The sequence below is a fragment of the Sciurus vulgaris genome, assembly GCF_902686455.1.
Source record: "Sciurus vulgaris genome assembly, chromosome: 10".
NCBI lineage: Eukaryota > Metazoa > Chordata > Mammalia > Rodentia > Sciuridae > Sciurus > Sciurus vulgaris.
The window spans coordinates 127,254,107-127,279,906 of record NC_136470.1 but is presented as its reverse complement, the minus strand read 5'-3'; the positions used below and the strand labels follow the sequence as shown (position 1 = coordinate 127,279,906).

General features: G+C 47.4%; 1 protein-coding gene across 1 annotated transcript in view; it reads right to left on the bottom strand.

Annotated features, from left to right (window-relative positions):
• The window catches only part of CLSTN2 (calsyntenin 2), a 572,327-nt gene that overhangs the window by 37,400 nt on the left and 509,127 nt on the right, over positions 1-25,800 (bottom strand). The window contains exon 9 of the mRNA XM_079100484.1: positions 2,018-2,180. Coding sequence (XP_078956610.1) covers positions 2,018-2,180 — 163 coding nt within the window. The remainder of the gene's footprint in view (positions 1-2,017; positions 2,181-25,800) is intronic.

Genomic DNA, 25,800 nt, shown 5'->3' with positions numbered 1-25,800 from the left:
TGACCAGCAAAACACAATGGAAACAAAAATGATTGGCATCACTGATAGGTAGAAGCGTTAAGAACATGTTTACAACTTGCTATGCTTTCTTTTCCTCTTTTTAGGTACCCAGCAACGTGGCTGCTCTGTCTGCTTGGGCCCTACTCTGAGGATAGAGCAAAGAAGAGAAGAGAAGATCCCTCTAGGAAGTGAGAATTATTTTAATTAAGTGAGAATCAGGGCTTGCTTATCGCTGCAGCACAACTTAGCCTATTTTAACTAATTCAAGGATCATCTTAATTATTTATGAAATCACTTTTGATTTGGTGGTACAGTTTCCCCACTCAGGGGTCCAGGTTTATGACTAAGTAGCTGTGGCTGTAACTGGCCTTGCAGAGGTGGGGACAGGTTTCTGTTTGAGGTTAGGATGTCAGGGATCCAGGTGTGGTCTTTGAGGACCTATAGGGAGGAATCACGGTAAGGTTCATGGGGGACGTGACTAGGGCCCTCTTTTCCTATGGGCATCCCCCAGGCTGTGTTCAATGGTATCTACCATAGTATCCAGCTAGAGCACTGAACCACACCAAGACCAAGGGCCATGACTCTAGCACAGCTGTGTCCAGTGGTTGATGATTTCTGTGCAGCCTCTAATTTAGTGCCTTGCTATCCCAGTCAGTTCCACGGGATTGTGCCTGGTGATAGAGTCCCCTTTCCTGGTGTCCTGGGAAACAGAAGAACTGAACAAACTCACTGCCCTGAGTTCTGTTGAACGTGCATCATCAGCTGATGCACGTCAGATTGAGTAGGTGGCCTCAGCTCAAAAACACCTTTGCTCCTCTCCCTCTTCAGCTGCATCTCCTTCCTGGGTTTGGCCTCTCCAGTGCTCCCAGGCTGCACTGAGTGCAGTTCTTTCCAGCTTCAGCTTCGTGGGGCAGCCCAGAACTCACCCAGTCTGTTTTTATACACGTCCCATATTTATCTGGGATGATGGGACTTAATAGGTTGAGTGGACTTGAGCACCAGCAGATGTTGGTATATGCATGAGGTTCTGGAACAGTCCCCTGGGGACAGTCAGGGACAACTATATGATATCCCACCTCTCCCCTCACCCTCCCATGGTGAATGTCTAATGTCACAAATCTTGGGAATTTTCACAGAATCCTTTGACACAAGGTTGGGTCCTATCTCAAAGTACTGATCTGTTTCTTTGGGAGCATTCTCCTTCCCTTCTGCTCTCACGAGAACTTCAAAGAACCCCAGTCCTTGAGGCAGCACAGCAGAGACTCCAGCAGAACTAGTGAAAGACAAGAGGACATGCATGCATGCACAGAGAGCTGGCTTTCCACCTTCCAAATCCTGAAGCGGGGATCAGAAGGCAGAGCTGAGGGAGTGAGGCAGGGACAGAGGGCCCACCAGGGAGGTGGTGAGCTGACTTTGAGCACGACCTCCATGGCCTTATGGTTTGTGGACAACTCACTCCCCACAACCCTGGGCATTCATAAGTCCCCCTGGACAGAGGGTTGGGTGCTTGGACAACTTAGTTGGGGGTGAGTTCCTAACTAACTCAACAGAACCAGCTGGCAATTTCAATAGAAGATTCTACATTTAGCCTTTACTCTATGCATCCCCAGTTTGGAACTAGATCAGATTCCAGGATAATATATGGCATTAGCCATTCAGAGGCAACCATGAACCTGACCCTGTTGATCTAAAGTCAAAATCTAGTCTCAAGCCAAGTGCTTCCTGATTACCCAGCTTTAGTGTCTGGATTAAAACTTAAGTTTTGTAAGCCCTATTTTATTAATAAGGGATAGAAGAATTTTTTCTTTTTCTGGCTAACTCTTACGCTTTTTGCTTTTTCTTTTTTTCTTTCTTTTTCTTTTTGTGGAGCTGGGGATCAAACCTAGGACCTTGTGCTTGCAAGGCAAGCACTTTGCTGACTGAGCTATCTCCCCAGCCCCGCTTTTTGCTTTTCTATCAGCATCATTCATAGACTGTACACAAACAAAGTCAGGAGAAGAACTCCACGTAGCCTTACCTTGCCAACAAGCACCAACGGTAAGCTGCATGGCTATGTGAGATGGGTGAATGGGCCAGTCGTTGGTCACCAGGTAAGGCTCATATGTGGCTCCATCCATGTACAGCGTAACCACAGGAAACTCCACATTGATGACATAGTAATGCCACTCTTTGTCACAAATCTAATGAAGAGAAAGAAAAGCAGAAGTTAAAATTGAATATACGGTGCAACATCCAACAGCCTCCTTTATCCTGATTGTGAAAGGTGGGGAAGACATTTCTGGGTCAACAATTGTTACTGCAAAAAATTCAGGGAACATGGTGGTTGACACACGCTTGAGGTTATAGAAGCTCATTCCAGACACGGTGAGAAGAAGAACACCTGAGAACCCAATCCTCAGGTGGCGATAGTGACCCTTCAGTTTCCACAGGGATTGACTCCCAGGTGCCTTGCCAGAAGCAAAATCTGCAGATGCTCCAAGTCCCTCTATAAAATGATACAGTACTGTTTCAGCTAGTTTTTGTGCTGCCATGACTGTAACACTGACAAGAACAATTATTTGGGGGCTCATGGTTTCAGAGGTCTCGGTTCATAGACAGCAGGCTCCATTCCTCAGGGTGTTAGGTGAGGTAGAACATCATGGCAGAAGAACATGGTGGAGAAAGCAGCTCGTATGATGACCGGGAAGCACAGAGAGAGAGAGAGAGATGCACTCACCAGATACAAATATCTAAAGCCAGGCCCCCAATGCTCCACCTCCTCCAGCCACACCCTACCTGCCTTCAGTTACCACTCAGTTAATCCCTGACTGGGGATTGATTCACTGATTGGGTTAAGACTCTCATAACCCAATAATTTCTCCTCTGAACCTTTGGGCATTGTCTCACACATGAGCTTTTGTGAGACACCTCGCATCCAAACCATAACAAGTACTTAAACATAGCCCCTGCACATCCTCCTTCATAATTAAACTCACTTTTAGATTACTTATAATACCTGATACAAGGTAAAGTTTTGATAAAATAGTTGTCATGCTGTGTTGTTTAGGGAATAATGACAAGAAAAAAACATCTGTTCTTGTTCAACACAGATGCAGTTTTTCCAACAGCTTTGCCACTCTGCTGGTCGTTTGAATCTGTACATGCAGAACCTGCAGATACAGAAGGCAGATTTCATTTGACTAAAGGCAGATAATTTTGGTCATATCATCACCAGCTACCTAAGCTGACACATTTTTGGTGGACAGGTAGGGGTGTCAACATAAATTGCTTTGAATAAAATTTCTCTTAGTTCTTTAGTAGAGAAAAAAAGTTCAGTTGGAATCATTTTTTCTAGGTTTAGGGATAGATGGGGCTGTAAAAAAGATGCTAAATTAAAAGCATAAATAAAGATGAAGATAAAGGAGAGGAGGAGGGTGGAGTACCAGAAAAGGAAGATGAAGAGGGAATCAGGAATCAGAAAGGAGTGGGAGATATCAGGGTTTGACCCCCACAAAGACTCATATGTTAAAGGCTTGGTCCCCGGCTGGTGGTACTTTTGGGAGACAGTGGTACCTGTAGGAAATGGGGTCCTAGTAGGAGGAAGTAGGTCACAGAGGCATGTCATTGAAGGGCATATTGGGAACCCAGCCCTTTCTTTTCTCTCTTCCTCCTAGCCCCCCTGAGGTGAGCAGTTTCCTCCTCCATGGGTCCTCACCATGATGTTCTGCTTCTCCACAGGGTCAAATAACCATGGACTGAAACCTCTGAAATTTGAACCAAATAAATCTTTCCTCCATGCAAGTTGCTTTTCACAGCTATTTTGTCACAGTCATGGAAATCAAGTGAACAGAGGGGCAGTGAACACAGAAAGAGGAAGAAGTACAAGACATGGAAGAATTGGAACCCTCTGTCTGTAGTGTAGGGCTTGTCTGAGAATCTGCTGTGATCTCATGGCCCTTTCAACTCAAGCAAAGTCAGCGTTGACGGGGAGAGTCTTCCCTGCACATTCAGCTGTCCCTACCCTGGTGCACTGGGGAGGCAGAAGAGGATCACAAGTGGAGCCCCGCCGGCCTGGCCTCAGGCAGGGCACTCTCACATAAGTCCTCTCAGCCTGTGACACCTAAGACTCTTGGTCTCAGGGTTGGGCACCCGCTTTAACGGACTGGTAGAGATGTGGGAGTGGGCTGGAGTTTTATATCTCCTGACCTGGAGGGACTGAACTCATACAGCATGATCCGAAATTGAAGCCAGGACTGGTGTGTCCTGGGAAGGAGACAGGAGGAGAGTGTCACCCTCCCTTGCCCTCCTTGTGCCTTGGAGTCCTGCTGGACTCGCACCACTCTCTCTCTGCGCACTGTGGAGTCCTCCTCTGACACAGCTAGTCTGCACCCCCTGGTCTCCACTGCCCTGCCATCTGTGTCGGGGAGACAGATGAGTTCTGCATGAAGGTGACCCCAAGGTGAGGGCATCAAAGCCCTCCCTACCTCCCTCTCTGGATTAAATGCGCTGTTTCTCATGAATAGATAACACCAATAGGGATGCTAAATGATCTATTCCTTTCATTTTAGAATAAGAATTTTTTCCTTAATGTTCTTTTTATATTGTCCTGTCTCATGTCTCAGAAAATTACTCCTTTTGAAGCCCATTAGCCTGATAAAGCCTGATGAATATTTTAGAAGACTTTGGGAGGTAAGCTGGAGGGGTCCAGAAACGTCATTCCTAAGTCTTGTCACACCGAGCGAGAGGCCCTGACTCAGTTTACACTCCTCTTCTGCATGAGGTCCTGGGCCAGACCCTGACATGGTGAAGGGCATGTGACCAGGAAGAGGTGACCTCCGGTTGTAGAGGTGGCACAAAGGAAAGACAGAGTCTAGGGTTGGTGGAAGATTGGGGAACTAAGAACATCTGAATGAAGCTTCAAGGAAGCCAATGTGGCCTGGGTGTGGGGGTGGCAAGTGAGGAAAATCTGCAATGTGGTTCACATCCTGGGGATGTCCCAGAGGCATCTGGAAGCCCAGATGGTGGTCCTGATCATATCCTGTACCCTGCAGGAGGTGCAAGCCAACCAAGCAGCAGTGGAGAGCTCACCCCTTCTGGGCCCTCGCTACCATTCTTCGTGAGACAGGTGGTTGACTCTGTGCTCCAGCTGACACTACAATGCCCCATGTCTCCAGTAGCTGGATGGAGAAGGTCGCTCCGGTTTTATCTAATTTCACAGTGCATAGCACTTTTATACGACAACACAAAAAATTCCAAGGAAGGAGCAATATGAATAACTTCATATTACCACAGCAGTAACATTCCCTCTCAGTATCACAATTTTTCCCTAGGTGTTTTTCCTCCAGGTTTTTGAATTGTGCTCCACTGCTCCCTGCATGCTGAGCTGAGCCTCTTTTGGGTGGGGGGAGTAGCTTTCCAATTCCCACTAGCATACCCAAGGCTCCCAGCAGCCTCAAAGTATATTCCTGCAATCCCTTTTCAACCTGGCTGGAGATTGGAACTTTTATATTTATAGCATTCCCATAAACATCCTGTGAAACAACACTTGGGAAGTTCTATTTAGATCACACCGTAAGACAATTTGAAAGTTTGCATGTACCCCTTGTGATCAAGAAGAGACCTGCATTGACCCTTAACATCGGCATTGAATGGTATAAATGCATTCTATTGTCATGAACAACTAATTAGAACAAATAAAATCAAAAAATTAAAAAACACCTTCACAAGCTTCATTTTAAATGGCTATGTAATATGGATCTACTATAATATACTTAACTCCTCCTTTAGTATCAGATAATTTTATATCAGCTTTTACAAATGATGTTATAATTAATTTCTTGTGAATAAATATTTGTTTGCGTTTCTGACTATATCCTTAGGAAAGATTCCTGGAAATGAAATTTCTGGGTCAAAGATTGAGGCTATTTTTAAGGCTCTTGATACATATTGTCAGCGTTTTTTTTTTTTTCCTGCAAAATATGGTGACTATTTATATTCCTATCCACAGCATATAAGGACATGCCTTTGTCTCCTTGCCACATGAAGTACTAAAAAATAAAAGAAAGTAAGAAAATCAGAATCGCCGATATTTGAAAAGGGATACATCTTATCTCATTTTAATACGGGCCAACAAAAGATAGCAATATTTATATCCTCCAAAATCAAAATGAAGGGTATTCTGGGTGAAGAGGAACAACCTGAGTCAAGACTCAGAAGTAGTAATGATTGGAGGCTGCCTGGTGAGCTCCTAATTGGGCCTCCTAACAGTTTTTTAGTTCATACTGAGTTTATGTTTGTAGATTTATCCCACCAAGTAATCTATGTTAGCAGCTAAGGGAAATGCCTAATTAGGGTTTCATAAATGTGGATCTATGATCAAGAAGAGACCTGCATTGACCTCTGCTAGAACTTCAGGGACAAACTATAATTGAAAAATGATCGAGCCAGAAGGTAGCAAAAATAAATGTGTCAATGTTCAACCAAGACAGAAGGAAATTAGGCAAGGTGACCTTTCCTGGGGGGAGGGCAGAACTTTATTTCCTAAGTGCTGGTGAGTCACTGGTGAAGCCACCTGGCATCACGCACATCCCGTGCCATCCCCTGAGAGGATGCTCGAGGCTGCACCCAGCAAACTTTACTCTCTGAACACCTGCAAACGCTTCCATTGCAGGTGGCTGTAGCTACCTAGCATGTCACAAATCCACATGCAAATGTTGAGGAAAGGTAGCAGAGACAGAGTCAAAGGAGGTCGAAATTAGGAGCAGCTGACATTCCAAGCCATCAGGAGCCACGGAAGCTGCTGGTGACCTGAGAAGACCAGATGAAAAGTCCTCTTTGCAGATGTTGAGAGGCTGATCCACGCACCAGACACAGGGCCAGACTGGAAGTTCTGACTTGGTTTCCCTTCTTAATCAGGTGTTTTTGAACATAGCTCTTCAACATGAAATGTATTCACCTAACAACTATTGTGAATCAATTACTATGTCTACCAGGGGCTGCAAGAGAGAGTTTATGAGATATGTCCTTTGCCTTTAAGAATTTCAATCTAATGTAGGGCATGGTTTATTGAGTTCACAAAATATTCAAATTCAGTGGGAATGGAGATAAGTGTTGCAGGCCAGGTACGAAGCACTGTGAGGTCCTAGGGAACGGAACGATTCTTTCCAGCTGGGAGAAGAGGGAATTTAGAGTGAATCTCAGAGGACTGTTAAGATTTCATTAGGAATATATTCCAAGCAAATGAAGCAGAAACCTCTTTTTCCTTTATTCATTTGTCTTTTCTATCGTCAGTATACCAGATTCGGGTGCATATGGCGATCCACTCATTCCCCATATCTCCTGCAGACCCTTGCTAACTAACTGCTTCTCCTACTTACCAACAACAACAGGTAAAGCACCTGCCCTTATGAAGCTTCCAGTTCAGTCATGGTATCACCAAAAAGGCTGAGAGCACACTGATTCACAGCTGTCACAGGGTCGTGCAGGGTGCCAGCTTTACTGTGTGGAGGAGGATGGTGTCTAACCCACTGGGAGGACAGGAGGGAGCAAACACGCAGAGCTGGGGCGCAGGCGCTGTGTCAGGGGAAGGTGAGGCGTTCAGGTGCAGCTGCAGGGATCACTTGGGAACGGAGGCTGAGGACCCGGATTGCTTTTATTTTGCAGGCCAAGAAGGCCTAGAGGTCATTGGGTGGGAGGAAGGGATGGGAGTCCTAATATCAGTCAAACTTGGACACACTTTACAAGTTTGAAGCAGCTTTTCCTATTATTCTTTATACCATTCAGTCCTTGTCACAACCTGATGAAGTAGGAGAATCCGTTCTGTCCTAGGTACCTTTCAAAAATAAAAGGAAAGAAATAACTTGGTTTCTTTATGTTTTCTCGGGGAGGCAGAATGTGCCAGGGATTGAACACAGGAGTACTTTACCGCTGAGCCACATCTCCAGCCCTTTTTATATTTTATTTAAGACAGGATCTCGTTAAGGTGCTGAGGGCCTTGCTAAGTTGCTGAGACTGGCCTCAAACTTGCAATCCTCCTGCCTCAGCCTCCCAAACTGCTGGGATCACAAGTGTGAGCCACCATGCCCAGTGACATGGTGTCTTATGTCAAGGAACTTACAACTTATTGAGAGTGAAAAGTAACACGCGGGCTACCATGGGTTTTAACGTCTGGCTTCTTGTCTTTTCAGTTCACACTCAACCAGTGGCTCAGTTTCACACACTGCTAAATTGGGACCCAGAACAGAGACTCAATTCCTGAGACTTGTGTGTCTCATCATCCCTGAAAAATCCTCCCGGGAGTTTTGCAGGCACTTCAAATTCCTTGTGCCCCCAGGTGAGCTCAACTCCACCTCCACCAGCCTCGCTTCCTCCTTCTCCTTTGTTCCTGCCTCAGCAGGTGCTCCATGTGATCTGTCATCCAAGTCACAACCCAGATCACACTGGAGGAAGCAAAGAGAGGGCTGGAGGGCTTGATTGACAGAGTGCATCTGGGACAGGCTGTTGCAAGATGGAAGGGTAGAGAGCTTGGGTGTGCGTGGGGGTCAGAGAGAGAGCCTCCTGTGACTGACCACCCTGGAGCCGGCCACAGAGTAAGATGGCCAGTGCGGCAGACAGCGTGGGCAGGAGGGATTGGATGCAGGCCAGGGCTGGGACAAGGGGTTGGCTGTTGCACCTTCTTCATGAATTTCTGGGGAATCATGTTCTGAACTTTGGGAAAATAATGTGATTTTTCTAATCCTTTGCTGCCTCATTTGTGAAATGAGAATAATGATAATTATATTTACCCATGGGACCGTGTGAACTGAGTGAAGTCATCTACAATGTTGAGCGCATATGTTCAGACTTTCCTTTTCCAAATGCTTTTCTAAGATGCTGGGCAAAATGTAACAGCTATGGCGACAGAAGGAACAGACAGAAGAGCTAGGAAGAGGACTCTGGGAATCAAACTCAGAGGAACCAAGGTTGCACCTGGGAGTTGACCCTGAAGGCTGCTGTGGGGCTGTGGCCACTGTAAGGAATCTGGCTTCCCCCACCACCTGTCAATCTGCGTTCGCCCGCCTCTCATGTTACAGGAATTTCCGGCTTACTGCCGTAATCTTCCTGCCTCCCATGTTACCTTCTAATATGTCATTGGCCCATCAGCCAGTCCGTAAGAATTCTCCTCCGCGATTGGTTCCTCTCAGCCTGCGAAATTCCTATGTGTGAGAGAAACCTTGCACCATGTTCTCTCTTTCTTTCTTCCCTTTCCCCCGTGCAGACGTGAATCCTCTGCACAAAATAAAAAGTTCCTTGTGTGAGACCTGCATCTGTGGAGCATTTCTGGGAGCTAGCGACGAACCATAACTGCGCCTTTAACGCCTAACAGCCACCCCATCGGCAGAGACAGCCCTCCGGGAGACAGGGACGGACACCCAGGTTCTCTGCACAGAGAAGACCGGAGCTGCGATGTCTGCATGTAGCCTCTGCTGTGAGGAACCGCTGAAGCCTGGGTCCCAGGACAAACACCACCCCTGACCTGGTGCAGGGTGAAAGCCAGCCAAGCATTTGTCCCCAAAGCCTGCTTTGAGCATAGGCATCGGATCCAAATGCGCACAGCTGACATTCCACGAACACTCCGGATGCAGAAATTAACTTAGAAATGCACCCATGAAATCCGTAGGACTCCTGGCAAAGGCATCACGCGAAGCCTCGCCATAGAGAGACACCTACAACGTGGGGCACGTGCAAGCCAGGTCCTCTCAGAGTCGAGCTCGGGCAGAAAGTTACAAAGCAAAGAAGAAACAGCCCTCTGAGTTTGAAAAAAAAAAAAAAAGTAAACATGACAAATGGTCAGATTCCTATAATGGGAAATACAGAAAAATGGAACAAAAGGGAATGGAAGAAAACAGAGGCTACCAAGAAACCAAACAGAAATTCCCGGGATGCAACACATAGTTATTGGAACAAAAATAAATCAACAATAAGTTAATCATAGATGGGAAAGCTAGAAACAGAAAGAGCGAATTGGAAGAGAGATGAAAGTATAGAGCATTTATATGGAAAGAAACTGATAAAGTTAAGAGATACAGATTCCACAGGAGACAGAATGATAAATACCAGCAAACACCTGGAAGGTGCACCTTGAAGGTGAAGCTGAATGGGGGATATCTTCCATACCAAGGCTGAGAAACTGGCTCTATTTTAGTGCTTCGTATTCTAGGAAGTCATACTAGACTTTCATAGACCTATCGTCTACTGCATTCAGTAGGTGATGGATAATGGAGTTACGTGAGCCCCTGCCCCACAGAAAGCATCTGAAGAGTAGGTCAAAACTGAAATTCATTTCATGAAACAGAGGGCTATTTCACCAGAGAATCAAAACCTTGCAAACCAGGTCTCACTGCAGACTTACAAGGCCATTGGGCTCACACTACTGTTTTGGAACAGGAGAAAGATGAGATTTTGGTCAGCGCCAAGATCAGCCTCCTGCCAAGGCAAGGATGCTACTTCTATTTGTAAATCTATTTGAGATCTTCCCAGGAGATCGCTGGCCCTTCCAGCCAGCCAGCCTCAGGGAGGGCAATGTGCTTTCCTGGAAGATGACCATGGCAATTCAGAAGCACCCAGGGGCCTCGTGTCAAAAAGTGACTGCTGACTCAGGGCTTCTGGGCATAGGGAGCAGGAAGCACAAAAGGTGGTCAAAGAGTCCACGCCATTTAAAATTTGGGTAAATCCTCAAAACAGTCCTGAGTTGTGCTTAGAGCCTATAAGTCAAGAATTGCTTCACACCCGGGATTTAAACTCCTTTGGGGAGAGAAAGCACATCAGTCCTGTATGGAGCAGTGGCGATGTGCCTGGCACCCTGGCACCTGCTCTGATTTCCAGACCAGCTGGTTTATTCACTGGCAGGCGTGCCCCTTAGGCGATGCCAGTGAGCTCTGCCTTCGATGGCACCCATGGCGGATGCCCTCGTGTCTCCAGTCACCATTTACATGTATTAAAAAGTTTCCAGCAAACATTCTCTCACCAAATTCATAGCTTCTCCCTCACTCAGTGTGGGGCTGGTCTGCAAAGGCTTCAGGGCCCCGTGGAGGCAGGGCTGGCTGTGTGAGTGTTGGGGGGTCAGAGGTTAGAAGTTTTATGGAGAAAATCTGTTCTCAGTGAAGCTGGGGGCTGTGCACGCACATCAGTGCCATCTCGTTCTCCAGGACAAGAAGGAGGCAGAGGAACAGGGCAGCCAGGGGACGCCAGGGCCTCATTCATTCCCACTCGGGACATGTTCTCCTCGGACTCCTTTAGGCTTCCTTTCCCAACTGGGATTGTATAGAACAGTCTTTGGCCAATGCATAGAAGGGTCTCTGAAGCCTCATTTAACACAATTCAGAAGAATTTTTCTTTCCCCTCAGCAGGTTCCTTCACAGCAGTGCTTCTCAAAGTGTGGTCCCTGGACCAGAGGCAACAACACCCCCTGAGAACTTGTTAGGAATTCAGATTCCCCAGTCCCAACCTCAACATGCCAAGGTCAGAAGTTCCAGTGTAAAAAATTGGTAAGCCCTCCAGAGGGTTCTGGTGTGGCCAAGCTTGGCGGCCTCTGCCTGGAGAATGTAATCTGGCGAGGCGGAGGACAGATTGGGCCATTTATGAGATTTTGGGACCTCATTTGTTCTGTTCTCCTGCGAGGCACCTAGGACTGTTATCTGGAATAAAAAATCCCATCAGCTCACGCGATGCATGTGTCATGGGCTCACTATGCCTCAGGCGCTTCCTGGGCACTGGGGGCGTGACAGTGAAGTAAACGGAAAAATCCTAGCCAGGCCCTTGCTGCTTTCCAGCACCTCGTGGGCCACTCCGCTGCCCCTGCCCACCCAGGGCTTTCCTGCCTGGCTCCTGCCTGATTCTCCCTCTAGGACTCTTACCCCCACCATAAAATGCAGCCCTGGCCCGCCACGCTTTCTTCCTCCTGGAAGGCTTTTGCTTCCAGGACTAGTAAGTGGCGGAATTCACCTGGGGATATTCCCTCATGAATTTCCTGAGCTGGATGACATCTGTCAGGGCCCTGGGGCACAGATTTGGAGGCGCAGAGGCACAGTCTGCCTGTTGGAGGTTGTAAGCGCCCATGTACTGAGCAAGTTCAATATTTTAACAGGTCAGGAAGCACATGTCTTAAATTTGACAATTAGGAAAGGGAACATTTCTCCTCTGGTGTTTCCACCCTGAGCGCAATCAACTGTGCAGGGACCAGGCGGAGCGCAAGCTCCAGACACGAAAGGTCTTCAGAGTGAGTCCTTTGTTTTAGGATGGGGTGGGGAGGTGGGTGGAGGCTCACCCATGGGTCCTCCCTCTGCCAGGGAAGACTGTGAGTTCCTCATGGCATAGGGCAAGGGACATGGCAGCCATCTGATAATTAGCATTTATGGACAGGTTTACTGGGAAACCTAGCAACTCTGGGAATGGTTCCTCTAGGAAAGGGGAAAGAGGGTCCACCTGGGTGAACCAGACCATGGTCATTATGATTAGGCCATATCTGAGCCAAGTGCATGGAATTCTAGCAAATTCTCCTGTGCTGTGTGTCTATAAAAGGGAAAAAAAAAGGTTGATTGAGAAGCCTTACCAGACCCGGGAGCGGGGAGGAGGCAAGGAGGAAGCACTTCATCAGATACGGGAGTCGCAGTGAGACCCTGGCTGGGAGGGGCTGCACATCTCCTCCCTGGCCTCTGGCTTTGATGTACATCCTGGGGTTCTGGCTCCTTCCGGCATTTCCACTGAGGGGCAGTGGGAATCCAGTGGGTTCTCACTAAATCAGCTCAGGGAAAGTGTCAGCTTTGCTACTGGTTTACCTGGGAAGGGGACCTGGGGCAAGTTTCTAAAGCTTGCCAAGTACCAGTTTCTTCATCTGTAAAATGGATAGAAGATCTATCTTGCAGGAATTTGATCATTTATTCAATATACATATTTATTGGTACCAATCACAGAATAGCAAGATGCTAGGTGCTGAGTGTATAAAATAAGCAAAAATAAACATAGTTCCTTCCCTGGTGGAATAAACTACGCACATCAGTACGTCTACATTACATCTGTAAGAAATTCTAAGGGTGAAGGTACGAGGTGCCGTAGGATCCACATTGGGCAGACTGGACACTGGGCACGTGGAGGTCGGGAGGGGTGGAGATGGAAAGGGAAGGCTGAAGGGAGCAGTGGGTAACAGGGTCCAGGAGCTCAGCAGGGGGGGGGGGGCTTGCAGGATGGGGCAGAGGACCTGGAGGAGCAGGTGCCTTCAGAGCGACAACCTCTGCCTTCCACCACTCCTGCTGCCACCAGCGCAGCCTGAGGTCTCCCCACATCCCTCTTCCCTCTCAGCCTGGGCTCTGCGCTGCCCCAAACCTGTAGGGGTGCCCATTCTGACTCAGGAGAGGAGCTTCAGAACAGGTCCACACGGATGCTCTGGGGCCAGATCTGTCTGGTTCAAGTTCTGATTGAATTACTGCCTGGCTGTGTGACTTTAGGCAAATTGCATCCCCTCTCTGTGTTCAATTCCTTCACCTATAAAATGGAGTTGATAAGAAAAGTAACTGCCCCCTGGCATGGAGATAACTGAGTCAATACACATAAAACACTTGGATACAAACTTACATACTGGTTAAAAAAAAAAAAAAAAGGTAGGCGTTATGGTGGTTTGTTCCTGGATTCATGGACCTACATGACCTACACTGCTCCTGGCACGAGCCCTCTGCTGTCCTGTCCTCTAGCCTGGTCCAGGAAGAGCCCAACCTCCTGGTGTTCCTCATACCCAGCCGGACCTCGTCATCTGCACCCGCCTCGCCTTCCCTGACAGTCTCCTTCAACGGTTACTTACAACCCACGAGACACGCGTGGAATTCTGCATCTTCTTAACCCCAAATTAAAGAAGTAAAAACAAACACGTGACATTAATACTATACTTTAACCCAGTACGTCCATTTATCATTTCAATTTAAAAACGTGAAGAAATTTGACATTTTTTCATAGTCTTTGCAATCCAGTGTACATTTTGCACCTCTAGCATATCCTAATTAAGACCAGCCACATTTCAAACGCCTGAGAGTCACACATGGCCCATGGTTGTACTACTAGTCAGCCCATCCATTGACCCCAAGGTCCACAAGGACAAGGACTATGTCTACCGCAGTATTGCCAGGTATGAGGTGGGTTCTCAGTAAGTGCTGATCGTACACGGGAGAGCGGAGATGGGAGTATGGATGGACATTGGTCACGTTCTACAAAGTCCCCTGCCCCCATGAGGCTCTTGGTGAGTTACTGGGGACACGGTCTTTCAGCAACAAGGAATCCTGAGTCTCAAGTGCCAAAGGGACTTCTCAAAGGGAAAGTGAGGAGTAGGCGTAAGGTCCTGGGGTCCCAGGCAGCCCCAGGAGGAGGAGAGTGTGGAGGGGGAGGTGGGGAGGGATTTGTTGTGTAAAGGAGACACAGGGCCTGCCGGGTTCTCAGGCCAGGAGACAGCAGAGGGAGGTGCTAACTTCCAAAGTGTCTCTCAGTTCTTAGGGACTTGGCAGGGACATAAGTATCAGCCAGAGGATGAAAGGAGAGAACATTCTGGTACGAAAATGTTTCTTTTCACACTCAGTTTTTCTTTCAGTCCCTCCTGGACAGATAAACCACAGAGAGTGGTTACGACTAACTCTCTGACCCCCAGAAGCCCAGGTCTGTGGCCATCTGCAGGCGGGAACTTGGGAGGGTCTCCCAGAGCTGCTCTGTGTCCCAGGGAGTGGCAGTGAATTGCTCCAGGAAAGACAGCTAGTCCGCAGCAGGGCCAGGGCCAGCCCAGGACTGCTGTTTCCTGTTCCCAAGCCTGGATTTCAAAAAGTAGCTAAGAGCTTCTTCTTTTAAGTTCGTAGAAGAGGGCCCCAGCATATTCAACTAATAGGCCACGGAGATGCAGCTCACTGTTCGGTAACATGTTTGAAGAAAATTAATTTTTCATTCTGCCACTCTGAATATTGAGGCTGGCTGTCCATAAATACAGTCTGTCTCTCAGTGAACAGGTATGGAATACGTGCAAGTTAAAAAAAAAAAAGGAATCTCAGTGGATATCTTTAGAGAAACATAATTATAATTTAGTTGACAGATCTCATATCTCAGTGCTGGTGAGAAAAACTTCCCCTAAATAATTCAAAGAATAAATTCAGCTCCCCCCTCCAGCTGGGAAAGTGAGCTGGTCATGAATGGAATTGGTTAAGGGTTTCTATTTTCGGACACTGCATGTGCTGGGGTGGTGGGGGGAGTCAAAGCTCCAGGGGAACAGGGACTTCTTCAGTTATAGGTGGACTGGGGGTGTGTCTGTCTGCTCTGGTGGCAGCAGAAAAGAGTGAACATGCATGACGGAACTGTGAACCTCCAGCCCAGACCCTTCCCCATGTGCCCTTCCCCAACCCATCTGGCTTTGGTGGATCTGCAGCAACTGAATGAAGTTCAAGTTCGTCAGAGGACCATGCCCTGAGCAGAAGAACCATTCCAGCTGCATCTGGCTCACCCGCTCCCCTTGCAGAGTGTTTCCTGGAAAGTCTGATTTGCATTTCACAGGGGCCTCTCCAGGGAAGGCTTGCTTCTACAGCAAAGAAATTGGGTACTTTTTCTGAGCTACAAGTCAGTCCATTAGCTTTGGGGAATTTGTAGGAATCTTCGGGAAATGACTGCAGTTTAAAATCCATTAGAATATCCAAGAGCTTAAGTCCAGGCTGCAGCGGATATTATGGATATTTGCCAAGGCAGATTTTCATACCTGGGTTTTGGTCTCGTGTGAAACTCTGGAAATTGGTTAAAATCCAGCAATCTCCCCCTCCCAAACCAAAACAAACAAACACACAAAAAAATGAAATACACACTACAAACAAAAACATGCCAACCACTGAGTCTCTCTGGCTTGGGAGAGAAGATGGGTGGTCCATTGACCTCCATGTCCACCGAGGGACACCCAGCATGGGCTTCAGGAGTGCCAATCACAAGCAGGACTGGTTCAAGCTTCCAAGCTGATTGTGGATGTCAGAAAATGCGCAGGTAAACGGCCTTCGGCATTCACTGTGATGAATGGAGCTCGTTCATCCTGGTTTCCGTCTTAGTCACACTGTCCAGGGACCAGATTTTACTACATTTCGAATAAGACTGCCAAGGTCTCAGAGTCCAGGACTCTGCTTGACTTTCTTTTGTTGTCCCTGCCAAGTGCAGGGCTAGCGACATAACAGCGCTCAATGGAGACACAGCATTCAATCTCATCGTTCAACAGAACCGGAAAAGGGGTGGTCAGGAGCCAGGAGGCACCTTTTTGGTAGGAAGAACAAAAATTGTTTAAATCTCATTTGAGCTGATAGTAATCTGTGAGATGTTATACGCGTTCAGGAAATTGCACTTTTACAAGGGGGTCCCCTTGTTAAGTAATAATAGTAAAGGGTTTGTCAACCACATCCATTCATCCACCCACTCATTCATCGAAACGATCACTAAATATCCAGGAAGACTGCCTGGCCCTGGAAACCGTGCTCCAGGCAGAGACAGCCCAGGGTGGCTGGAGGCCCAGCACGTCCCCGGAGGGCCTGCCAGGCTCTCTCGTATGCTCTGGGGGAGATGCTCCCCCTTAAGACTACGTCAGAGAGAGTAGATTTTTCAGCCTGAGGTTCCTATGGATTTTATGGCTTTGCCTGGCAAGGGGAGGCCAGGGAGGGAAGGCAGGTTATGGATGGCAGGTTGTCTGAGGTCCTCTTTGCCTGTGGGCTGTTTCCTGGGGCTCTCTTGGAGGCAGTAGTTACTTTTGCACTTTACAGGTAAATTGAGCTCAGAGAGTGCAATGACTTGACCAGGGCCACAGTGGGCTTGCGTCTGGATGCCCCTGGGACCCACCCTGTGCGGCCTTCTGTGGGGCTCCACCAGCTGCACCACATGGACCCGTGGTCGGAGCATCGGTGGGGAGTAGGTCGCGAATGCAGAAGTGTGGCTCCCACCTCAGGCCTTCTGAATCCCGGTCTGCCTTTTAACAGAATCTGGAGGTGATCTGCCGGGGTGGCTCTAAGCCACCGTGGTATGTTAACTCAAGAAAGAAAGAAAAAAAACAATCATTTATGGGATGTGAATTTGAAGTGCGCCTGTGCAGGGTTTCTTGAGGTCAAGTGGAAATGGACACTGAGGGAGGCGGGAGGGTCTCAGGAGAGATGAGGCCTCCTGAAGCATTCCATTGACTCCACAGGACCAGTTCAGGGGTGTCTCCTCTCTGCATCTGGCCTTCGGGCCAGGCAGGGAAGCACCAAACCTGGGAATTTGCTGGAACACTGGCATTGGGTGTTTGTCGTCTTGTAGTGACCGTGAAGTCGATGGCCTCCAGAGAGCATTTGAGTGACTCGTACTGCTCCTGAGAAAATCTGGTAGGACTGGATTCCCTTAGCCTAAGCAGGAAGCAATGGGATTTCAGGCACTGAATTGATGGCAAGCTAAGGTGTGCAGGAGACAGAGAGAGAGGACAGGGAGGGTGGGAGAGAGATTGACCGGAGTGGGCGGAAGGTGATTGGCAGGAACAGCTGCCCTCTCAACAGCCAGGGCCACCCATTAAACAGTGTGGGGTTGCTCCTGTCGCCCCTCTTCCAGAAGTAAGAGAAAAAGCAGGACCAGTACTCAATCACTGTAATTACTACCTCTAAACCCATTCATTTAGATCTTATTTATTTATTCCTGCTTCATTCCTCATCAGGTTTAACATTAATTTGTATTAATAATAGATTCTTAATAACCTTCATTAATGGCAGCAACACTAATCGTTTCCCATTAATGAAATAATACTTTATTATTTTCAACGTGCTCCACAAAAATTATCCCACTTTCTCCTCAGTCTCCCTAGGAGATGGATGCGTGAATATTTTAGGTATGCCACAAAAGGAAAAAAAAAAAAAAAATAAAGTTTTGTAAAAGTGCAGTGGTTTTAACAGAGGGAACTTCTGGGGTGGGGTGGGGGGCCAGGGCCCCCAACTCTCCTGAATGTTAGGTGTTACTTCCTCCTTGCCTGATTTCTCCAACGGATGTGGCAAATGTGGAAAACAAACAGTACATTATACCAATCATCAAATGAGGGCAAAAAAAAAACCAGGGAGAGAACATGTCCCGAGTCAGGACACTGCTGCCTGAGTCCCCGCTTCCAGTACAATCCTTTAGAGTGGTTGGCATCGGTCCGATGGCAGGATTGCCCACATGATTAGAAAGTTTATCTCCCCCTCACAGATACTCTGAGTGGATTCCTAATTTCTAAATAAGCTTTTCTTCTGTGGTCACATGGATGTGTCTATTTTATCCATTACTTGGTTTGTTTTTTTCAATTCCCAGATATTTTCCAAGCAATTGAAAAATTACCTGCAAGGCTGATTTTTGGATCAGGCCCCCTACCCAATTAGAAGAAATGCCTATGGGTTACAGTGATCGGACAGGCCAGGGGACACTGATGTCCAGAACCCTGAGGTTCATAAGGCGACTTGGAATCCCTGAGCTTCCATATGGGGGGCGGCTGCTCTGGGCTTCCCTGACCTCCCCAAGAGAATCCCGGTTTCCAGTTTGCCTTGCTCTGCATGAGAGCCCTTGCCTCTTGCAGAGATCTTAAGGGAACCCCATCTGCAGTATGAGGAGGAAGGTTCAGCTCTGGGCATGCAAATTAGGATGCTCAGAGAGAAACAGTTGAGGATGGGGGGACTTTACCCCCCACGACCTCTACCAACCACACTTTTCCCTGTGAGCAGAGCTGCCTGACACAAAGACCAGCCTTGCTACCTCCGGTCGCTCCCCCAGCGTCCCAGGTTAGAGGCAGCTCAGCAACCAGGTGGGCCTGTATTTCTTAGGCTGCACTTCTCAGATTCTCAGTCCAGAAAAAGAAAGAAAAGAATGCTCAAGCCAAAGGCACCCTCCCACGTCCCTGGCTGACCACTTAATTATAAAGTCCAATCAAACTAATTACACAGGAGGGACCCTGAAGACATTAGGTAATGAAAGGCCACCTCACTGCCGAGTTCCAGAAAGGTACGTTGTTTTTGTAGCAGTCAGTAGATGGGGCTGTGAGTCACACTGCTGAAGAGGGGAACCTGAGACCAAGGGAATCAGGAGGAAGAGAAGCTTCCAGAGAAGCCAAAGGCTATTTCAAGGGCTGGACACTGGGTTGATGGGACTGCATGCTTTTCCAGAGTCAGATATGCACATGTGCATGTGCGCACAGGCATGTACATGTGTATTTTTTTTTTTTTAAGCAAAATTGATAACCATGTAAATTGGTTTCCTCGTGGCATTGCATAATTGAGCCACACCACAGTTGGTAAGAGCTGAGTTGCGTGAAGGGGAAGCAAGGAAAGCCAGACAGGGCTGTATTGGGCAATAGCGTTGGGCATTGTCACTGTCAATGATTTAAGTTTGTGGCTAAAAACATCCATTGTGTGTCCATAATGCCAGGAGAAGGGTTCGGTGTTGGGGATTCCAAAGACAGACTGTCCTTGTACAATCTTGGGGCTTCTGGTGACACGTGTAACCAAGTCTGCAAGGAAACACCTCAGGAAACAAACAACAGCTCAGGAACTCCACCTGAGATGGCGAATCCAAGGTTACCTGGTCGTGTGATGACACCAGTTGGGATCATTTGTCCTTGAGTTCTCACTTTTGCCACTCTTTGGGGCACTCCAGGGGATCAAGAAAAGGGGGTGCTAGGAGGGTGCGACTCTTTTTCAAGGGACTAGATGAGCAGATGGCAAACACCTGTTGTATTTTATTTGTGCCTGGTTCTCATCACACCCTTCCCAAAGTGGTTTGAAAGGTCAATGTCAAGGTAGTATCTCACTAAGAGCAGGTTTTCAGAGAGACCAGTTAAGGAGCTGTGTGGCTTAGGACTAGTCAGTTGAACTCTCTGAGCTTCGGGTCTCCCCCATGGCATGGGGCGGTGGTTCTTCTCCACAGACTGAGTGATGATTCGGCACTCAGCAGGCCAAGCTCCTGTGGAGCTCCTGGCCTGGAGGGCTCAGTGAGGTTTGTGTGCCTTCTCCTCCTCTCCCCCCTTCTCTGATATTATGACCTGGTAATGTGATCTAGTTTCTGATGTGACAGACCAGGAGTTTTGCCAAATATGTCTTGAACTCCACAGAACCTAGCTTAACGCCTTCCATAAAAGAGCTGTACACAGTAGGTGCTGCTCATAAAATATCTGACTGAGGAAGGACACTTGCTCTTAGTTCGCATGACTGATGCTACAGTTAGAGGAACAGCACACCTCAGACCCCAAACCAACCCATAAGGCATGTAAACGATTTGCCACATTCGAAATAACAACACAGATTTAATTAAAAACACTTTAAAACCATCCTTTCCAACCCTCCCCGACCCTCTGTTCCTTTATCAGACTCTCAACTTGCTGACTGGAATGCGATTTTTGCTGAAACCTCCGAATGGCAAATCACATTTTCATCCCAAAGTGTCAGAGATAAAGCCGAGGAGAGCTCGGAATAATTAAAGGCCGAAGAGGTAAACCCAGCCCGGAGGGCGATGGGAAAACACCAGCCAGGCGATGATGTTCACAGACTTCTTTTTATTTCCTTGGGCTGATTAAACCAAAGGTCTTGGTTGTAAATTAGAGCCTTGTTCTCCTGAAATATTAATCTATGTCCTAAGTTAAAAAAAAAAAAAAAAGTCTACGGTTTTGCAATAATTCCAACTATTGGAGAGCCTCCTTGGCAGAGAGGAGTGGGGTTTGCCAGCCTCTTGGTGGAATGTTTGTTCCACAGTGGGAAGCCCCTGCCTCCCGTGGGGACAGTTTGTCTACAGACTCCGGAGCTCTGCCGTCTGCATTCATTCCCAGCCGTCCATGCGTCCATTCATCCAATCAAAATCCTTCATATGCTTATGAACCAGCTATTATAAGCCTGCTATATTCCTAAGGGATTCAGCAGGAAATAAGACAGAAAAATCCCTCTTCCTATGGAGACTACCTAATTATACAAACAATATAAAAGCAACCCAGCCTTGCCCGTGTCGATATTCACTCAACCAAATTTCCTTGAGCCAAGAGTAAAAGACCTAGGTTTCTGGTCGCTGAGCTAAGTGATTGTGCTCCTAAAGAGGATAAAACCGTCTTTGATCTAGTCCTATTTTCCTAGGGTCCAGCATGAAATTAAGAGCCCAGTAAACACTCAGAAAAAAGCGTGTTCAATGGCAGGAATCTACTCTACTCCAGGAGGGAGCAAGGTCTGGCTTGCCTCTTCACAGAATGCTAGAACAGACTTCAATTCATTCAGACAGCACTTCCTGAGATCTAGTCATTTCTCGATTATTGCACGTGTCTTCTAGTGAACACGTGTGCCTGATTTTGCAGGGCAGGCAGCTAGGAATGACACGGTCAGGCCTACTTCACTTCTGTTGTCCAAGAGTTTTCCAAAGGGACTGTACCAGTTTACACTCCTGCAAGCAATAGACCCACTTCCAGTTGCTCCGCATTCCTGCCAAGTCTGGATAATGTCTCTTTCTCGCTTTCTGTCTTTTTTAGTCATCCCTGTGGATGTTTAGTTAAGCTCATTATGGATTTAAAATGTGCATTTCCCAGCTGTCCAACAAGGTCGGAAACCTTTCCATGTGTTTCCTGGCCATTTGGATAACTTCTTTCATAGGGAACTTGTTTGGGGCTTTTGGAGGTCCAGGGATTTTTGTCTACTTCGAACACTTTTTTATTTATTCCCAGACTCCAGAACCACCCATCAGATGATAGGCACTAGAAGGAAGTATTTGTTAAATAAATGAGCAATTCACAAGCCTCTTCTGCTATCGTTTTCTTAACATTTTTCTTTAAATCAACTTACTTTTATCTAAACAAACACAATAATTTTGTGTCATTTCATAGCTGTGCAATCATGTTGTAAGGGGCAAGTTACACTTTTTCTCACACTCCTTAAAACAAAGAGATAATTAATAAAATTTAAAACTCCATTCATGTATTTCTAATATCCCTCCTTTAGTGTCATTGATGATATATTAATATCCCCTAAATTAATGAATTGAGTTCCCTGAAACATTTAAGTGTTCATGACATTAGCTCTGATTAGCTTTCTTCTAAGCAAACCCGAGGCAGGGGCAAACCTGGGGATCCAGGAAATGTGTCTAGGCAAGTTGCAGCCCTTCGGATGTTTCTAGAACATCCTCAAGGTGAGGCAGCAGAATGGGCAGACGGATGGAGGGGTGCCAGGCTGGAAAGACCCACGGAGAAATGGAAAGACAAATGAACACTTGAATCCAGTTGTGATGTACTATGCTTTTCTTTAAAAAAATTAAGTGACCAATTGTGCTTTACTCCACAGATAAAAAGCTTTAAGTGTATTAGGGACAAATGACTTACAGGGGGTCAAGACCGTGTAAAATCTTATTAAATGAGCAGGCTTTCAATGTCCCGCCTCTGTCTCCCTAGATAAGCTTTTGAAATGCAGAAATGGAGAAGCCCCAAGCAATGAAGTCTAAAGAGGAAGTCTCACCGCTTGCCATTAACACACAAGCTTCCTGGCTGAAGGTGGCCTGTGCAGGCCATCACAGCCGGGCGGGAGGCCCTGCGACCTTTGCCGGCTGTGGGGTCTGCCCCATTACTGAGCAGATGCTGGGGTCAACCTGCAGCCGTGAGCCTGCAACCAGCTGTGCTTGGTGAACAGACCGCCCACAGCTGGACGGTGGGAAGTCACAGACTCCTGCTCTGGACGCCCAGAGCCTGCTTGGAGCATATTCCTTGGGGATGTGCCACATCCTCAGCCGGTCCCAGCGGCAAGGAAAACAGCCTTCCCTGTGGCTCAGCCTCAGGTTTCTGGCATGAGTCAGTGGAAAGCCCCTAGCCTGGGTGGCAGATGATTGCAGTGTTGTCTCTTAGGTGCAGCTTCTGGGGACAAGTGTCATACACAGGTACGGCGAGGAGAGGGTTCATGCTTGTCCCCAATTCTGGTAGGAGGGGATCCTTTTGCATAAGGAGATTTAAAAGCCCCTTTCCCTCTCTGTGGAGGTGAGGGGGTGTGGAGATGCTTGGGGGGTGCAGAGGTCCTGGTCCACAGCCATCCCTTAGAAATGGAGCTGTCATGCCCTCGGGTGCCCCGGCTGGGCAGCAGAGGGAAGCAGTCTTGCGAGAGAGGGACCTTTGATGTCTTCAGGCGGTGCCGAGTCAGTGCTAAGCACAGGCCAGAACCTGTGCGATAGTAACGAGGATCTCAAGGCAGAAACTCAAGATCTCCAGAGTATCATCAGGAGGCGTGAGCAGCCGTGACTCCAGGGCAGGCTCCAGCCAGATGGGCCGGAACCACTTTGCTGGACACTGGCTCTTCAATGCAGGAAACCCAGAGCATAAGAGCTGCACTAGGTGCAATGAGCTATAGGAACCCGAGGTGCCATTTGACAGGTGGAGAAACTGAGGCACGGTGAACTTAGGGAGAACTGCGATTCAAACCCAAGAAGTTGGACTCCAGAATCCAGGTGCTTCACCAAGCCAGGCTGCCACTCACAACCAAGTACCTGGGCAGGTGCAGACTCTTATTTCCATGATGCCCTGAATTGATCTTCTAGGACAGTTTGGAACTGATCAAGCCAAGACTCTGATCTCCAGTATGGGATAAAATAAGGTAAATGATGAAAACAAAGCCGTGATTGTCTAGCATGAATCAGAAACATTATCATCTAATGCTCGTATGACCCATTTTACAGATGAGCTCGTGGGGGCTCAGAGGGGTCTGATAATACTCCTGCATTCCCACTAATAAAGGGCAGCCTCGGTGACAGGTGAACCTGACGCTCTCTGCTTCCACACATTTTCCTTGTTTTCTCCGGGTACACTGCATTTGCAACTGTCTTTACTTTCCAGGGCAATTTGAGTGTGAAACCTCACCTGTCCCCTGGGAAAGGGACTTCATTCCTCTGAATGCCCCCGGCAAGCTCGTGCCAATTTATCCTGCCCTTAGCAGCCTAGTTATGAGGCACCTTTGCCAAAACTTGGTATTCTCATTAAAGCACCAACAAAAATAAAAATGAACTTTGTGCTCTACTTGATGAAAATGATTCTTAACATTTTAGAAGGGACGCTTTTTTGTTGCCAATGTCTTCAAGTCCTGGCTGGGGCTGCCCACCTCTCGGGGACCCCAGACCTGCTACTTCCCTGAGAGTGTAGGACAGGTGATCTAGGGCCAGTGGGTTTTTAACCTCTCTGAGCCATAGCCGCCTCACATCTGAATAATGGGGCCATGAAGGTTGGCAGGAGTTAAGGGAACACTGCAGTGAAGGTGGGGGTGCCCAGCCTGCGGTGGCCGATCAGCTTGCCTCCCTCCATGAGCCTTCACAGCAAGTCAGTGTCAATCCATCCTGTGTCCTCAGAATGGGCCCGCCTGTGGTTGGGGCCTGTCCCTGATGTTCCCAGATCAGGTGATCTTTCCCAGCCAGGCTTCTGTCTTTCCCTCCCTTCCAGCCCCGATCATGGCTTTGTAATCCTCTTTCCCTGTAAACGTTCAGCTTCCGGTCTAGAATTGAGCCTCTTTCATTCTTACAGCATCTGGCCAAGTCTTGGGCACACAGGAATCCTCCACACAGGCTGCTTCTTCCATTTACTTTCTATTGCAATATACAGCAAGATGCAGAGAGCCACAGACAACAGCTGCAGGACTTGGTGAAGTATTCTGGAGCGACTGTCCCGTGGCCAAACCCAGGCTAAGCCATCCACCGGCAACTCAGAAGCTGCTGTCTGTGCCCCTCCCACCATCTGGCTTCTGTAGTCCACATTTGCTGCGATTTTATCACTTAAATCTGGATCCCTCATCCCTAGAGCTAAGTTTTGCCCCTTGGAAACTCATAACATTTAAAAAGTCCTTTCAAATCTACAGATTCTTCCTTCATTGTTTTTGTTTTTTTGTTTGTTTGTTTGTTTGTTTGTTTGTTTTCTTTACATTTCTTCTGTTGAAGAACCCAGGACATTTGGCCAGTAGAGTTTGTCAGCCTGGATTTTATGATTGGCACAACCACACACAGCCCAAGCTACTCCTCTGCCCTGCCCTGGCATTTCCTGCTAACTGGATCTTGGCTCAACTTGTTCATTATTTGCCTTCAAACAGAGCCAGTTAATTTTTCAAGAAACTTTAATTTCTGTTAGTGCCAATGGTATTTGAAGACTACAATCTGGACAATGGGAAGAGGAATCTGCATAGTTCTGAACACCAGTACGTGCCTTGCTCTCAGCTGATCAGCGTCTGCTACAGTGTAGATGCTGATTATGAAGTGTGGAAGCTGACTATTCAGTAAGCAATGACTTCAGCAATAGGACAGTGCTTAGTCCATCTAGAGCACCTACCCATTATGGTTGTCCGTCTGTGTATCTATCCATTCATCATCTATTATCATCCGTTTTCTATCTATCTATCTCTCTATCTATCTATCTATCTATCTATCTATCTATCTATCTATCTATCATCTATCATCTATGTGTCTTCCTATCTATCTAATCTATCATCTGTCATTCCTTTATCCATCATTTATCTCTCCATCATGCATGTGTGGGGATATAAAGCCAAGATGGTTCAACCGAATACTTCCATGGGTTAAATGTTCTGCTATCCTATCACTACCCCCAATAACCACCTTTTTTTTTTTTTAACATTTATTATGTCATTTAATTCTCACAGTCACCCATGAGGTGCTTATAATTACTTTACAGATGAGCAAACCAAGGCTCAGAGTGATGAAGCAATTCGCCCAAATTCACACAGATAACCAGGGACAGAGCTGAGGTGCAGACTCAGATCTGAGAGATTGGAAAGCCCTCCCACGTGTGTTCCTTGCTCTTCAATG